Genomic DNA, 18,564 nt, shown 5'->3' on the forward strand with positions numbered 1-18,564 from the left:
TGTGCGGATATGGATATCTGTCTGTATTCAAAAATTGAATTGGGCTATGGTGCATTGCGATGTATAATCCTTCTTGTACATTGAACTATAAACTGTTGATTCAAAGTTCAAACAGTCAATCTAAAGAGTTTAATATGTTCTCCATATTAAAATGTGCTTGTATACCAAATTTTATATTTTTTTGAAAATTTTTACTATTTTTTTAGAATTTTTGAAAATCGTTGTTTTTATTAAAATCGTGATTTTCAAAAATTCTAAAAAAGTAGCAAAAAATTTCTAAAAAAATATAAAATTTGATCTCCAAACACATTTTAATATGGATATCAAACTGAATGGTTTAGACATGAAAAATTTCTATTATAAAATTACGGATACAATATCTGATCTGTATCCGTCTAATATATGATCGGTATTCGAAACAAAAGCAGATACATATATAGGTAGGGGTGCACAAAAAATTCGAGATTCGTGATTCGATTCGAGTTCGATTCAAAAAAGTTCGAAAAAAATTCGATTCGAAAGAAATTCGATTCGAAAGAAATTCGGTTCGAAATTAATTCAAACCAGTTCGATTCGAAATTAATTCAATTTCGAATTCGAACCAGGCCCAATTCGATTCGTATGGTTCGCGAACCAAGCCCAGTTCGAATTGAAATTACCTTTGCATTACGTGGGAACCACTTGCCAGTGTCTACTTTAATATAAAGTAAGCTCCACTGACACAAGTCCGAATGTTACGATACAGTACTTACGCATGTCAAACCACTGATATTGGGACCCATGGTCTATGGACCTTTATTGCCAGTGTGCACCCGCCACATAATGTACGTGCTAGTATAGGTAGTAGAGAATCCTGCTTCCTGCTTCCTACCTCATTCTCATCCCATCTTCATCATCACATCCATTAAAACGCCATGCCTAGTGTCGCTGTTAAGCTCTACGGTGTTTTCTTCAAGCTCTTCCTCCACCGTCGCCTCCAGTCACGTCTCAAGTGTCTCTCCTCCGACCAATTTACAACCACCAGCACCAGCTCCTTTGGCGTTTCCTCTCGCCCCGAGAAATCAACTGCGCCAGCTAACCCCTCCTTTGCATCAGACGGCGTTGCAAAATCGGCTAAACCAGTTCGAATTGCTCTCAATTTCGAACTAATTTCGAATCAAATCGAACTAGTTCGAATTATACCGAATCAAATTCGAACTGACCTTTTAGGTTCGAAATCTATTTCAATTTCGAATTGGATTCGGTTCGAAATAATTTCGAATTCGAATTCGAACTTGACCTAATTCGATTTGGTTCGATTCGTTTGCAGCCCTATATATAGGTTTACCACTATTTGATTTGTTTGCACTCCTAAGGGGGACAAAAAATATTGAATCGATTTTAAATGATTAATCAGATTCAAACCCATTAGCTAATTGAGTACTAGATTAAAAAAAATGTTCTAACTTCTAATTTTTAGTATCCTAGAAGTCACTGCTATGGTCTTTTTTTTTAGAAAAAAAAAAAATTCTAATTTTCAATGCTCGAACTTCTTATTTCCAATACTTTGATTTTTAATTGTAATTACCAATTAGAATTCAAAAAAATTATCATAATTCTAACCATACATTTAACACTAATTACAAATCAAAATTCTAAAAAAGGACACAAAATTTCAGAAGAGGTTAGGAGCAAATGTTCGAACATGTAGATTTTCACTAAATTTCAAAATTCAGAAAGAACAGCTATCATGACCCTACTGGGTCCGCCCCTGCTCTTCATCGATCCCAACCAATTTCTCTTTCTTTGTTTGCTAAATAATGTATAATTTTTATCCTTTAACCTTCCCCGCTGAAGTACTGACATAGTAATTCTTTATTTTACTGGAAGATAATAGGAGATCGGGCAATATGTCAGATTGACATGAAGAAAGAGACGATTCAAGTAATTAATCCAAGCCGTACGTGGGTACAATTTGAACGGTTAGGATGAGAGCTAAAGTAGAATCTTGTTTTTCTCAGAACGCATATTCTGGAGTCATGAAAAGGCGGCATGGACGAATATGATACATTTTTTATAACATGTTATTAATTTTAGAATGCACGCTTCAAATTTTCCTCAAAACAAAAAACGTCAGGATCCTCCTACTTTTGAAAATTTTCAAATTTGCATTTTGAATCTGAATTTTGGATCTTCAAATTACCAAATGAAAAACTGATTGCTGGATTACATTTCTCGTCCATTCTATGATTTTTCATTTCATTAGCTCATGCTAAATTGCTGATGGTATCGTCCCATGATATACCAATAAAAATGAATTAATGAAGCAAAAATAAATTGTTTATTGTTACATCATGGGACGATACCATCAGCAATTAGCGCTGACCAGATAAAATGAAAAATCATAGAATGGACAAGAAATAATGCATTCATGTTTAGAGTTAGAGAGAGACGAGGACCGTCATGCTAGACCTACATTTCCTAATATTCCATTTGTTTTTGTAATATGGGTTCTCTAGGTAAGCTTCCGATCTGCTTGTTTCCCTCAAGTGGTACTATTGGTACCCAAAATAATGATCTGATGGTTACATTAATGATAAAGAATTAATTGTGAAATTGCGGGGAAATTCATGATACCATTGGCTTGACTTGTAAGTTGTAGTTAACACATAGTAAATTACCTCTGAGAAGGACAGGAGGGAGTACACTTGGTCCAAATGGTACCTTGACTGTGACACAGAACCAAATTATAGTTTCAATATATAAATTAATTTGTCATAAAAAAAAAAATAATGGAATAAAAGAATGGCACAAGTTAAATAGATGAACAACTTGGGCATAAAGAATAGAGTTACTCTTATTTAATAGTCCCTCTTACCCAAGTACGAAAACTAACTGGTAAACCTGGTCCCAAAATCTTCTTTGATTTAAAATTTCATGAACTCATTCATGTCTTTGAAAAATTAAGTTTCGACAGACACAAGCAAGATGACACCGGCAATTGGGATCTATCTCGGCATAGACTATTCATGTGTTGGAGTCTGGCATGATGGACGTGTGGAGATCATTGCGAATGATCAAGGCAACATGACAACCCCATCATGTGTTGCGTTCACGCCTAACAGGCGGCTGATAGGTGAAGCTGCTGCGATCCAGGCCGACAAAAACCCCACCAACACCATATTCGGTCAGTACTTTTCCCTGTCATGAACTATTGAATTTTTGGAAATGAAGAGAACTGTTGAACAATTGTTCTTACTGATCTTTAAAAAGGTTGTACATGAGTATTTATAGCCTAGTTGTGTCTTAATTACAAAAGATTTACAAGGATAAAGCTAGCTAGGTACCTCAAATAGCTTGACAGCTATGTAATTAGAAGCTAGCTTATTTGTTGCCTAAACTATATATGCCAATGATGAATATTTTCTAGGGCTAAGAATTTTATTCCTCAATACTCTCTCTCCAGTTGGGTTCAAATAAATTGATTGAGCCCAACTTGTCGAGTATGTTTAAATGGCTGGATTTGTCAAGTGCTTTGGTGAAGACATCTACCAATTGGTCTTTGCTTCTAACAAATGAGGTTTCTATTTCTCCCGACTGTACTTTTTTTTTTTCTGAAAAAGTGACAATCGATCTTTATGTACTTTGTCCTTTCATTGAACACTGGATTTGATGCAATATGTCGTGCAACTTGGTTGTCACAATACATTTGCATTGTTCCTTTGAGCTTTATCTTCATGTCATTGAGTAGTTGTTTGATCCAGATGAGCTCACTTGCAGTGGATGTCATGGCTCGATATTCTGCTTCCGCACTTGATCTTGCCACAACATTCTGCTTCCTGCTCTTCTAAGTGACCAGGTTGTCACCTACAAAGGTACAAAAGCCTGTGGTTGATTTTCTATCGCAGCTACCGACCCAATCTGCATTAAAAAAACCAACCACATCGTTAGAACTATTTTTCTTCATCCAAATTCCTTAACCTGGAGTGCATTTAAGATATCTTAGTATTCTATCAATTGCACTCAAGTGACTAGTGCATGGAGCATGCATAAATTGGCTTATAACACTAACTGCAAAGGCAATGTCAGGTTTGGTAACTGTAAGGTAAATTAACTTGCATACCAACCTTTGATATTGTCCTATGTCAGGTAGTGTTTCACCATCTTCAATTTCAAGTTTAATATTGGTTTCCATTAGAGTATTGGCTGGTTTAGCTCCCAATTTACTTGTTTCTTTTGACATATTTTCTTTGGGATATAAATAAGCCTTTACTTGAGTGAGATATTTCTACTTCAAGAAAATATGAACCATTATAATGTCTTGATGGCTTTTTTCTGCCTGCTCATAATATCACTTTGTTGATCCTTGATCCCTTAAATACCTCACATCTCAAGTGTATATTTTTTAAGTATGTAAAGAAATGATAAACAACCACCGATTAAACTAATGCAATGTACAGAAAGAATAGATCAAGAAGACAAGAACGTGAAACTACACACACACACACACACATATGCTCTCTAGTATATTTTGGTAAAAGTAGTTCAACCTTTGCATTGGAAATATGTATATTATTTTTTTTTTTTTTTGAGAAAAGGAAAATATGTATAAATTTTAAGCATTCATAAACATCTAGGTCTATGGAGAGTTTATATTTTCCAATTAACCAGAAGTTATTTAATTTTAACATCATAGGTTGAAGTCCTCAGCAAATTGCAACATCCAAACCTTGTGAAACTCATAGGGGCCTGTGCAGAGAACCATGCACTTATTTATGAGTACCTACCAAATGGTAGCCTTGAAGACCGTCTACGATGTGAAAACAACACTTCACCCCTCTCATGGCAAGCATGAGTTCGTATTGCATTTGAGATTTGCGATGCACTAAGCTTCCTACACTGTAGCAAACCTCATGGTATTGTGCATGGTGATCTCAAACCCGACAACGTCCTTCTTGATTTGAACAGTGTTAGCAAACTAAGCGATTTTGGCCTCTGTCGTCAACTTAACCGGACAACCAATGCAAGTCAACCATTCCACATTACAGATTGTCTAAAGGGAACATTTGGTTACATTGACCCGGAGTACTTCACAACGGGGAAAATGACTCCTCAAAATGATGTTTATTCATTTGGCATTATGTTATTGCAGCTTGTGACATGCAAAGACCCATGGGGTATAAGGCAATCGGTGGAGGAGGAACATAGGAAAGGTACATTAAAGGAATTAATTGATGCTTCGGTAGGTCCCTGGCCATTTAAGGAGGCCGATAAGATGATCTCATTGGGTCTAAGATGCAGCGATACAATGAGAATAAATAGGCCTGATTTGTCGACCGTAGTCTGGAAGGAAATGAAGTCCATGGCAGATGTTGCTTCTGCATCACAATCGTCGTCATGGGCAGCTTCTTTATTCCATCGTTGATTTTGTAATTAATAACTTTCTATACAAGCTTATTTGTAGAGATCACTTGCACATGCAATAGTTGCTTAGTAGTCATTTTATTTGCTTGCTTGTAATAAGCATGGAGTGTTTCCATGACATACCTGTTGTTGGCTCCCTTGTTAGAGCCTTTTTGTTGTTTTTGTTTGTCGGGCACATCGTGGTTGCCTGACGACACTTTGCATGCTTTACTGATGAAAGCATTTCTGTCAGTTCTTATTGTAGGACTCTCTTTTCTATTAATGGATGGGCATTTCTGCCTTCTTTTAAAAAAAAAAAAAATACAAGCTTGTTTGTTTGTGCAGCTGGTTATTTATATTTATTTTAATCAACCGAGACTTTATCAAGTTGGTAAGTTCATCGTCAATATTATGTAAGTAACTTGGTGGATGTTTTTTAGTTTCATCGAGGGTTAAAATATCTCCTTGTAATGAATGCATTACATCTATTCTTTATTCTTCGTGATTGTTTTTTGCTTGCCAGATACGCCCTTTATCTCTTCTCTTCGCTCTTGACATTGATTACCAAGCAGCAAAGTGTTTCATAATCAACTTGTACAAGTCCGGTGGGTGGGCGCGGCCCGCTTGCATTTCAGTAAGAAAGTACGTGGACAGCAGGTCGGTCGGTCATTTCAATACCGCGGGTTTGCATTTTACTAGCAAACCCGCGGTACTGTAGCACATACCTCCTCCTTCACCTCTGCCAGGGCCGCCTGAACGTCGCCGGAGCTCCGCCTGGTCCGCCTACCTCCGCCTAGGTCAGCACTGGTCCGCACAAGAGCTCCTATGCTCTGGTCCGATCTGACCTAGATCTGATCAGATCGGCTCTACCTCACCCTAGGCCGATCTGCTCGGTTCCGCCACCTAGGTCACATTTGAGATTTCTCAGGAATCTTAGTCGCAATACCTCGACAGCCCAGCCGCCAACTTAATTTGTCGGCAAAAGCCAATCAGGAAATTAATACACTAAATGGTACACAGCGACGAAGATCAAGCTTTTCAATTTTCGGGGGAAGACAGAGACACATGTCTTCAATGCTCTCGGCTGTCTTGACTTTACCAGCATTTGAAACAAGTGACTGTTTCTTGTGTGATGCTACCACTCCCCATGTTACTGAAAGATACCGCAGGTTTTCTAACCTGGCCAATTGTTGGAGCTCGTCATCGGTTGCCACTGACTAACAGCCTATGCTGATGCTGAGCTTTCTTAGCTTCTCTAGCCTCGTCAGCTCTATCAGACCACACGGGTCTTTGCTTTTCGTGCTCCCAATCACAAAGCCTTTTAGCACTTCTAGGTTGACGAGCTGACCGAGGCCTCGAGGCATTTGATCAAGCAAATAGCACTCTAATACATCTAGGTACTGCAACTTCTTCAATGATGTGACAGCAACAGTCAACTTTTCGAGGTTGTGGCACGCTCTAACATTGAGAATTATGAGACAGTAAAGATCTCCAATTGAAACAGGAAGGGACTCAATTCTAGAGATTCCTCTGAGGCTGAGATACCTCAAGTTCCTACAAGCCCCGATACCCTTCAACAACCATTCTTTCACAAGCTCGGTATGGTGTTCGTTGGAGGCAGTACACCTCCCAACCTGGAAAGTGCCCATTTTTTTCTGGCCAGAGAACCATGACCTGTCGAGATGCACATATTGTTGGTCGACATTGTATACGGATAGCAAACCCTGATTGCTGGACCTACCAAAAGACCGCACTCGTGCTCGCACATGTTTTTGCCCCTTCATCAGAATCACACAATTAGTTGTACCGACAACAGGATTTCCCATGGGATCAAGCTCCAAGAAATTGTTTTCTTTCGCTGCTTCGATCAGCTGCTGACGGATCCATGGATATACTCTGAATGCATGGACCTCATCACAGTGCTCATGTTTGACTGGTACTATCAGACCATGGTACATGAACTCTTCAAAGCGTCCTTTACCGATCTCAGTATCCAGCAATGAATCAACAGCTGTTTTTTTATGAGACACTGCTTTAAGCGGCCGTCAAGGCAGTCTATTGTATTCTTGACCTCTGACATGGCAGCACTGTCTTGTGTCGACTCATAACTTAATTCGAATTGTTGTGTGGTGTTATTCACACTCTCAGTAGCTGAATAGGACCTTATGCTGATGCTTGATCGACTAGTTCTTGTCAATTGGTTCTCTTCTCCGAGTAATGTTTTCAATTGGAGCGCATCAGTTTGGATTGTATCGAACAGGGAATTCAAATCTAAAGAAACAACCCCTAATTCGGATATTAGGAGCTTGGCTGCATCAAAGTTTTTTTTTTTTTTTTTGAAGAAGTGCGATATGTTTTCTTAGTAGTGTGTAGGTGTGACTAAGAGTTGATCAATCTATATATTGATTCGGTTTATTCTACTATGAATCAAAATCAACGGTTTAACCTTTGTTATTGTTGAGAAAATTAATCATTAGTTTATTTCGTGACAAACCAACTTTTTAATTTAATTTTAAGAAAAAAGGATGTAGTCACTAGGGTCTAGGGAGGGTTCGCTTTGATCGGTTTGTACTTTGTAGTGTGGGGGAAAATGATTTACGGTTTTTGTGAGAAATAATCATTAGCTTAATTGGCTCAGATCGTCATAGCGTTGTCCAATGGGGATTAAAATGCTTTACGGTTTTTGTGCTTCAATTATTTCTCACATTTTTTTTTAAGTCCAAATAATTAACCCAAACTGCACAACATTATATCTATATTAAATGTGTCTGGAAATCAAATTTTATATTTTGTGTTGCATATGTTAGTTACTCAATTTATAATGTTTACAGTACATGCATGTAGTTAATTATTTATTTCAAGTCATATAATATAATTAATATTCAAAAAGTAGTGAGTTGTTAATTTTAGAAAGCTTGTTAGTGATGTTAGTTCAGTCTGATATATTTATCTATTTTATATGAATTGTTTCAAGCAATTAATCCATACAAATTTTGTTATCATTAGAAGTGCTGTAACTTAATTTAAAAATAGGAGTAAAATAGAATAGTGTTAATTATTTTCGTCCCACATATGTTTTTATTTTTTTAAAATTAATTACAAATATCAAAATATTAAAGGTAATTTAATTATTGAACAATCTCTCAAATTTCTATGGCTCGATATATATACACATATGCCATCTTCGTAATATGTACTAATAAAATATATTCTTCGTAATACTCTTCTCCGAACTTATGAAAAATTCATTATCAGAAAAATACATCAAATTAATTAGTTCTCACAACATTTCAAATTTAACTACTCATTATTTAAGTTGTTAATACCTATTCATAAGGAATAAAATTACAATCTCAACTAACTTAAGCTAGTAGCTTACTTTCAATATAAAGTAGTGTGGAAAATGCTTAAATTTTATTAATATGATCATGAATCACGATCAATGTCCCCATAGGTTTCAACTATGAACTCTTGTTAATTATTGTTATTATCGTTTTAATAGTGTCTAAAATTTAAGAACATAATTGCCACTAAAATTTAGTTGAGTTTTTTATTTTATTTTATTTCAATGTTATCAATTTGTAGGCATTATACAACTGCCGCTCCCCTTCATTCCCTTATCTAAACAGAACCATATACTTAGAATTTAAATACAGTAAGGACATAGTAAAGCTACATTGGGACTTGCACTCCAAAAATTTATATAAAAGAATGACAATGGGACTACATTGATAATTTTGGTTTGAAATTAAGTTTGCCTCGTTGACTTCTAGGGCCGATTTTTTTAAAAATACCCATTAAAAAAATTAATTTAATAAAAATAACCAGACCTGAACAGAAATTTTAAAAATATCAAAACAGCGGATTTTTTCCGCGCTTCGGAATTTTTATTCTGGGCCGCGGAAAAAATTCGCGCCCCAAAAAAAAAAAAGAAAAAAAAAATTAATTTTTGAGCCCGAGCGCGGATATTATCCGCGGGCCGGATTTAAAAATAATTTTTTTTTTTTTTTTTAGTTTGGAGAAAAAAATTTATTTTTTTGGTCCAACTTTACACCTCTGGTTAACATATCAAAACACCTTCAAAAATCATCAAAATTTACCGACATGCATTCTTGACTTCATAGAATAAGACTGTAAAGTTTCATACAAAATCTCAAAACAGATTGTGAGATATCGGCTCTCAAAAATTGCCCGAACTGCTGAAGGAGTGCTTCTGACCCCAACTTTGCACATCTGATTAACATACCAAAACAACTTCAAAAATCATGAAAATTTGCCGACATGCATTCTTGACTTCATAAAATAAGACTGTGAAGTTTTATACAAAAAATCAAAACAGATCGTGAGATATCGGCTCTCAAAAATTGCTCGAACTGCTGAAGGAGTGCTTCTGAGCCCAACTTTTTTTGAGAGCAGTTCGGGCAATTTTTGAGAGCCGATATCTCACAATCTGTTTTGAGTTTTTGTATGAAACTTCACAGTCTTATTTTATGAAGTCAAGAATGCATGTCGGCAAATTTTCATGATTTTTGAAGTTGTTTTGGTATGTTAATCAGATGTGCAAAGTTGGGGTCAGAAGCACTCCTTCAGCAGTTCGGGCAATTTTTGAGAGCCGATATCTCACAATCTGTTCTGAGATTTTGTATGAAACTTTACAGTCTTATTCTATGAAGTCAAGAATGCATGTCGGTAAATTTTCATGATTTTTGAAGGCGTTTTGAAATGTTAACCAGAAGTGTAAAGTTGGACCAAAAAAATAATTTTTTTTCTCCAAACTAAAAAAAAAAAAAAAAAAAATATTTTTAAATCCGGCCCGCGGATAATATCCGCGCTCGGGCTCAAAAATTAATTTTTTTTTTTTCGGAGCGCGAATTTTTTCCGCGGCCCGGAATAAAAATTCTGGAGCGCGGAAAAAATCCGCGGTTTGGGTATTTTTAAATTTTCTGTTCAGATCTGGTTATTTTTATTAAATTAATTTTTTTAATGGGTATTTTTAAAAAAATCGGCTTCTAGGGAAACGGTAAGGCACCGTCTATGGTTCTATATATTGGTGCTAAAATCTCTCTTAATTTCCAAACTATTATAATTGTCAAACTATAATTTTAAGTTTATGTAAATAATTGTCAAACTATTATAATGCTGTAGAAATATAGAACATACAAATATATAATAGATAGTTTGAAAAGACAGACGTAGTTAATGTGACAGGCATGCCATCTCAAATATATTTTATCTGATTTATAATTTATCTTTAAACAATACATCAAAAATTTGGTAACGTAACGTTATTTAGTTAATAATTAATAAATAGTGAAGTTATGTCTATAGCCATTGGAATAGCTATGTGCAAATCAAACATGAGAATGACTCATTCCAGAGAATGTTAAAGTAATAGCCATGTGCGAACCAAATGTGGAAATAACACATGCCCGGGAATGACATTCCCTGGCATTACATTCCATAGAATCATTCTGTTCCTTGGAATGACCTATAACGCTAACCAAATGCCCCCTTATATAGCTCTTAATCTATGTTGAAATAGGTGTTGTGAAACATGTGTATTCACTATAATTTTGTACATTCTTTTAAGCATGGTAATCAGATGTTATGACTTTTGGTATAGTGACTTTTACTAGAAATTAAGCTTTTGATTTTGCTATTACTCCTTGACTCAAGACATGTCCATTTAATTATGTCCCAATTCACGCTTCTTACCCAACTTTATTATTTATTAAGTGAAGATAATATATTACAACATATAACAAGCAAATAAATATCCCCCCCCACCACTCCACATTTTTTTGGTTCAATATGCATTTTTGGTGAAAAAATTAAGTCAACCATCCGCATGAGTTGTTAAATATAAGAAAAAAAATAACATGGTTACTTCATTTATTAATTTATATTTTACAAAATACCTTAACTTTAAAGATTTTTTTAATGAAGTTCTAATCAAGATTCGACAAAAAAGATCGAAGCAAACTACCTATGCTATTATCCACGCATTCTGGACAAAAGGGATCCGACAAATAAATTTTTATAGAAAGGAGTTTGAAATTCAAAATCCTAAAAGGAATAGCTTTTACCAAAACGACAAAATTTTGATTCAACGTTCGATTTTTAATTTCCTTCGTTATTTCTACTTAAACCTTTTACCAAAGAGGCAAATAGGCAAAGAAGCAGCAAATTAAAGGAGAAAAAAAGGGGAGTGGAAGGAACAATAGAAATGGCGTATGTTGATTATATTATAGTTTATCTTATATATTGATATATTTTCTAGGATGGGTTCATCACAAAAATCTAGTTATAAAGATCAGTGCACCTATTTTTTTAAATGAGAAGGATTATGTTGTGTGATATTATTAGTTCAAATAGGCATGACAAATATATTTGTTTATGTCAAATTAAATTAGGATCAATTTAGTATTTTGTTTTTGTTTTTTTTTCATTCCTTATATATATATTTTTTAAATTATTTCTTTTGTTTCATAATTACTTTCTTTCATCCTTTCTCATGCATTAATTCATTCCCCTTCTATTTTCTTCCATTAATTTAGTTTTCTCTAATATCTTAGGCGAAAAATTAAGTAATGTGTACAAATACACAAATAATTTTCATTTATTGCTCAAATAAAATTGAAAACCAAAGTGTTTTTAAAGAGAGAGAAGTTCATCATGCGAAATTCATTTTGCCTTAGACACATACAAAGTTCATTTTATTCATATGGCTTGTATATATTTATTTCTAAAGCAACAGAATGCATGTTCATAAATAAAAATAGTGTGAGTAACCATAATTAATGTATAGATCGAATAATACAAATAAAATTCAAATGTCTTTATAAATTTATACAGAACTTTTATGTTTTTTTTTTTTATACCTCACCCTTTTAAATGACTAATAACAAAAATTGTGAAACTTAAAATACAACTATTAAAACTATTATATATAATAGAAATTTAGATATATACCTCCATTAATTAGATATTTATCTATTAAAACTTTAAATTTAGTTATTTTCCCATTGAAACTCATCGTATTTATTTATATCTCCGTTTAGTGATTGAATCATTTAAAAATATTAACTAATACTGATAAAACAAATTGACTTTTTTGTCTCTAACTTTGAATTACATAAAGCAAGCATAACTTTTAGAAAAGGCAGTAGTTCAAAAGTTAGTTAAACAGAAGCAAGCAAAACATTTCATAAATATGACTATTATATCGAGTTTCTTTTAGAAAATAGTCTAGGTGATATATAGGAATAAGTAAAGTTAAAACTAAAAAGAGAAGTTCAAAGCATATTATCCTCCATATATATCTGCCCATGTTGTTGAGCTGCACTTCAAAGGCCTTCCTAGCATGCATATCACTATTAGAACTGCTACCCCGATCTTCTCACCCAATTCGCCAGGTGGTGTGGCATCTGTACATTGTAGTTAATGCTAACACTCACGGCATATAACATAAAAATGAGTATGACTTCACATACTTAGGACTGGTACACAGATCGAGAGGCCTAGTGACACACTAATAGAGATTTACTAGCATCATACCATACCGGTACACAGAGTTAAGAACACCATGTTAAGATGCTCCATAAACATAAAAAAATACGATGCTCACCTTTACAAGAATAGTGACCATGATAGCATTAAGTGCTAAATTTTATTTACATTGACAAAATAAGCACATCAGTTGACCATTACAAGAATAGCAAACAAATTCAATTAGTTTTCAGGCATGTTTTACTCACCTCACCTTTCTACGTCAGCCCAAAAACGTGCTTGGCAAAATGCAATTATAAACCAATGAAAAGGAAAAAAATATATAAAAACATAAAGAAAATACCCATGATTCGGACAGTAATAATCAAAGCGTGATATCTGCTTGCCGTGGCTCACGTAGGTGTGTACCTGCAACCAAAATATAAGCCATGGGAAAAGGTGATTTGAACAAAGCAAGAACAAAAGGAGAACATCAATCGTGTCTTTTTTTCATGAATTGAGATGACCTTTTCAACTGTAGGCTTGAAAATTGTTCATGTAGGTACTCAACCCAACTCACTTACCATGACTATTCAAACCTATAGACAGACTGATGGAAAAATATCAACACAACCAAATGCAGTTTAAAATAAAGAAGGTAAAATTGCAATGACTTTTGGCTACTGAAATTAATTCTAGGTTAGTAAACAAAATAGCACCACAATTTTCACAGTTTTCAAATAAAAAATGATAATAATAAGGACCTTAATGTAAAATTTAAGAGGAGAGGACATCAAGGCATAATGCCTGATCTCAGATGAGTCATGGAGCTCACTCATATCCTGTGGCCCTTCCTACAGAAATATTAACATTTACACGTATATAATTGTTTTTTTTAAATAAAAATGCAAAAAATAATAAATGTAAGGACCTCTGTGAAAGAAAAAATATCACTGTTGGCTCGAGAGATGTCTAAATTCAATCTAAGTTCGTAGTTGTTTCTTATAGCCACTGGAACTGGAGTTCATTCAATTAAAAAGGCTCAATTTTATAAATAAACAAGTTACAAGGATATAGGTGCAAAGTTGTGAGATGAAGGTGTAAACAGTGGACTTGACTCCACAGTACCATGACTGAAAATGAGCACAGAGCACCTCATGAATCTCTATAATACAACACACTGTATTGAATCTTGTAAAAATAAACTTTTGATAGAGATGTGTTAGTAAACATAAAAGTGAGGTTGGATATGTAAAATGTACAGTCTGACAAGGCAATGACCAGCACAAGTGAACTTGATTTCACAAAAAGAGCCTACTGTCAAGAATTGATAAAAACAATAAAAAGTGTAAATACTGTGAAAACAGGGACCAATTTGTTAAACTTTGTTCATAGGCGCTGACAAAAGTTTAATCTTACTGACTCATCTCTTTTAGATACTCTTATAAATAAAACATACAGCCAAAACCCTAAAAATATGTAACACCTTGCATATAGGCATTAGGTGTTGTGCATTGTCCTCGTACCATCCCTCTTGTACCTGGACCAGCCATTCATGCGTATATAAAAAACAATACCCATACTGGTACAGTACCAACCATAAAAACAATCCCAAAAAGATCAAATCAGTAGGCATATCTACAGATCTTGAAATGATCCCAAATCATGCACACTGTTAGAGTACAACACACTGAATATACTTGCACTTGATATTCCATTTATGGGTATTTTTAAGATAATTATAAACAATTGATGAATCTTAGTCAGTGAAAAGTAAGAACTGCGCAGTTACAGTGTGCTGGCACAAGAACTGATCTGCACAAAATCCATAAATTTCATACAGTTCTGGGTCTCCACAAATCCTGATATTTTTTTAGCCTATAGTTCATGATCCAACCATCATTTTCATATAAAGAACTAAAAATTATACATAGCTAATTGATCACAATAATTTGTCAAAGTTCAGTGATTCAGAATATGTAAAAAGGACAAAATAATAAAACACCATGTCAAATTGATAGAATTAAGGACTAACAAATCATGAAAATGTGCAAATATACACAAGGAGATCCCCTGAGCATGACTACATATATACCCCAAGCATAGTAATTGATGTGAAACCTGATGGTCAGGTAGAATTGAATTCATAGCAATGCTATGCACTGAGAGTTGTTCAAATGGATGAAATGGATAAAGGACCTGTTCATTACGCGGGGCTCAGTCAAGCTAGGGTATTAATCAATCAATGGGGACTCCACTGATTTCTTCTTACATATATAATTAGCGGGGGTTGCAGGAATTAGGCGATATGAATATTGAAACCAGAAGAGATAAGAAAGGAATACAAGAATGTTTTTATTATTTCTTGATCAGTCTTAACAGTACACTGTATTGCCCTTTATATAGGGAAAGTAATTACAAGCTATTCACAGAAACATGTAGAAGCATAGTCTGTTATAACTAACTATCTCCTAACAGCCTATGCTAACTAACACCTGTTCTTACTAACTGGGTTGACTGATCGAGTATGCGTTGACTGATCTTGAGTAGTATCTGTGATGACTCTATTAATATATATAGCTGAGCATGACATATATGCCATGGATATCTATATATTCACTGCGAGTACAGCCTGGCATATATATAGTTAGGGGAAGGCAATTGAGATACATCTTTAATTATCTCTGTATTACAGAAGCATGTCAGTTGAGATACATATATATATATAGAGTTAGGCTGCGGTGCTATGGATAGCATAGTGGCCTCTATGCTACGGCTCAATATTCGAGTTTTCAAAATCCAAACGGTCGATCCGAACCGTTCATCTTATTCTCCATATTAATATCTGCTTGGAGACCAAATTTTATAATTTTCTGAATTTTTTTACTATTTATTAAGCCACTTTGAAAATCGCTAATCCAACGGTTTTACTGTTTTGTGCAGCCACCGTTGGATCAACAATTTTGTAAAATACTTAATAAATAGTAAAAAAATTCAGAAAAATGTAAAATTTGGTCTCCAAGCAGATATTAATATGGAGAATAAGATGAACGGTTCAGATTGACCGTTTGGATTTTGAAAACTCGAATATTGAGCCGTAGCATAGAGGCCACTATGCTATCCATAGCACCCCAGCCTAACTCTATATATATATATATATATATAGAGAGAGAGAGAGAGAGAGAGAGATGGGCTACGGTGAGTTGCGAAGTAAAGCGACTATTTTACTTCACGCTCATATTTTGCGATTTTTAAGTTCAAAACGTCGATCCGAACCGTTTATCATGTTCTCCATATTGAAATGTGCTTGGAGACCAAATTTTACATTTTTTAGAATTTTTTTACTATTTATTAAGCAATTTTGAACGTCGCTGATCTGATGGTCCAGAAAATTTTACTGTTTTTTACTGTTCATAACAAAACAACAATTTTCAAAAATGCTTAATAAATAGTAAACAAATTTCAAAAAATGTAAAATTTGGTCTCCAAGCACATTTCAATATGGATTAAACATCTAACGGTTCGGATCGGTCGTTTGGACTTTCAAAATAAAAATACAACGTGAAGTAGAAACGCGTTTTACTTCGCAACTCACCGTAGCCCACCTCTATATCTCCCTACCTTATTAAGGACCTTAATGTCTAGATCCTGCAAGAGTTGTGATTAAAAGTTAAATTTTCGGAATTAATATCAGCCATTCAATTTTCAGATCACATATAGCAGAATTTTCTAAATTTTACTCTTCAACACATAAGACCCCACTGTTCGCGCCACATAGGATCCCTAAAAACGTAAAACACTTCCTGGCGCTCCCTCTTCGCCCCGTTCTCTTCCTTCCGCTCCGTCTCTTCACCCCTCTTGCCTCCTCTCACTTCCACGCTCCTTCTCCCTCTGATTTCCGACCCCACTCGGTCTATCTCTCTCTCTTTGTTGCTTCTTGGAGAAAGGAATGGAGGAGGCCGCCCGTATTGAATTCGAATTGACGCGGATCTTGTCCATGGCAGAGAAGGGTACTGTTTGGGGCGCCTCTCTCTTCTCCTCGAGTATTTGTACCTCTTTCTCTCTCTCGTTTTGGATTTGCTTGCTTGCTTGTTGTTTATTTGTGCTCATGTGCTGAGATTTTTGCCCTATTCCCCTCTATTTTCTGGTTTTCGTTGATTGAGAGAGAGAGATCGAAGCTTTAAACAACCGAATTGTGTTTGCTGGTAAACAGCAGTTCTCTATTCTGACAGTCTGAATTGTGATTTTTTCTGAGAGCAATTGGCTGGGCCAAATTTGGAGTTCTTTATATGGAAATGACCATCAATACTTGAACTTTATGTCTAATTAATTTCAGAATTTTTATGGCTCAGGGACTATGATGAACAGGTGGTTTTGTAACTGACAAATTTCAGTAACCAGCAGTTCTCTATTCTGACAGTCTGAATTGTGATTTTTTCTGAGAGCAATCGGCTGGGACAAATTTGGAGTTCTTTATATGGAAATGACCATCAATACTTGAACTTTATGTCTAATTAATTTCAGAATTTTTATGGCTCAGGGACTATGATGAACAGGTGGTTTTGTAACTGACAAATTTCAGGAACCAGCAGTTCTCTATTCTGACAGTCTGAATTGTGATTTTTTTCTGAGAGCAATTGGCTGGGACAAATTTGGAGTTCTTTATATGGAAATGACCATCAATACTTGAACTTTATGTCTAATTAATTTCAGAATTTTTATGGCTCAGGGACTATGATGAACAGGTTGTTTTCTACCAGTATTTCTGAAAAAAGAAATTTCAGATGCATTACCTTTGTAGATCGTTTGTGAAAAGAGTGGCACCCTGAAAAAAGATACATTTGAATAAATTGAAGTTTGTAAATATTGCTTATAATTCCTAATTAGAAGTATTAAAAAAATTACAGGTTGTATGATGTTGACTCCCATGTCATGGCAACCAATGCAAGCTTTTTGAAACAGCGCTGCTCCTCGGGCCATCGGCTGTGCAATTGAGACTGTGTCAATCAAAATTAAAATAAAAAAATCAGAATATGTTTGAAATTCAAGGTAATATATGCATGCTTAAAAAGGAAATTAATATTACCTGAGGGAGAAACCAAGTTTGGTGTGGATAAGGTTAGAATGGCTGTCAAGAGAGGAGCACCAACTTTTAAATTTATCTTGATTTAAAAATGCGTTGTTTGAAGATAAATCCCTTCTTCATTCAAGATGCGTTGTTTGAAGATAAATCTAGGCATAACTTTCTATAACTTTTAAATCTAGGCATAACTTTCTATAACTTCTTCATTCAAGATGCGTTGTTTGAAGATAAATCCCTTCTTTTCAAAGAAAAAGAAACCTGATGCTTCGGCTCAGATGAAGTTCCTCATACTCACTAAAGGAATAACATGCTATGATTAAAGGTTTTTTGAAGGAGTGTTTGCTGGTAAACAGCAGTTCTCTATTCTGACAGTCTGAATTGTGATTTTTTCTGAGAGTAATTGGCTGGGCCAAATTTGGAGTTCTTTATATGGAAATGACCATCAATACTTGAACTTTATGTCTAATTAATTTCAGAATTTTTATGGCTCAGGGACTATGATGAACAGGTGGTTTTGTAACTGACAAATTTCAGTAACCAGCAGTTCTCTATTCTGACAGTCTGAATTGTGATTTTTTCTGAGAGCAATCGGCTGGGAAAAATTTGGAGTT

General features: G+C 34.8%; 2 protein-coding genes and 1 long non-coding RNA gene across 12 annotated transcripts; 1 reads left to right on the forward strand and 2 right to left on the reverse strand.

Moving 5' to 3' along the window:
* The first annotated feature begins 2,967 nt into the window (after positions 1-2,967).
* LOC144573116 (U-box domain-containing protein 70-like) lies at positions 2,968-5,404 on the forward strand. Its single transcript, XM_078322806.1, has 3 exons — positions 2,968-3,166; positions 4,725-4,824; positions 4,885-5,404. The coding sequence occupies exons 1-3, from the start codon at positions 2,968-2,970 to the stop codon at positions 5,402-5,404; spliced, it is 819 nt and encodes a 272-aa protein (XP_078178932.1).
* A 1,195-nt stretch (positions 5,405-6,599) lies between these two features.
* LOC144573117 (uncharacterized) lies at positions 6,600-7,340 on the reverse strand. The gene has a single exon (XM_078322807.1). It carries the CDS (start codon positions 7,338-7,340, stop codon positions 6,600-6,602), a length of 741 nt encoding a protein of 246 aa, XP_078178933.1.
* Positions 7,341-12,611: 5,271 nt separating this feature from the next.
* LOC144573366 (uncharacterized) lies at positions 12,612-18,041 on the reverse strand. Of its 10 annotated transcripts, none has more exons than XR_013517942.1 (6): positions 17,957-18,041; positions 17,776-17,867; positions 17,664-17,695; positions 13,635-14,410; positions 13,235-13,299; positions 12,612-12,809 (listed from the first exon to the last, which is right to left on the reverse strand). It is a non-coding gene; the product is annotated as an uncharacterized LOC144573366 (long non-coding RNA). The 10 variants fall into 10 exon arrangements; XR_013517940.1 differs by having other exon boundaries at positions 13,398-14,410; XR_013517943.1 differs by lacking the exon at positions 12,612-12,809 and having other exon boundaries at positions 13,025-13,299; positions 13,635-13,724; positions 14,357-14,410.
* Positions 18,042-18,564: the final 523 nt, after the last annotated feature.

Source organism: Carex rostrata, chromosome 21 (assembly GCF_964058835.1).
Source record: "Carex rostrata chromosome 21, lpCarRost1.2, whole genome shotgun sequence".
Lineage (NCBI taxonomy): Eukaryota > Viridiplantae > Streptophyta > Magnoliopsida > Poales > Cyperaceae > Carex > Carex rostrata.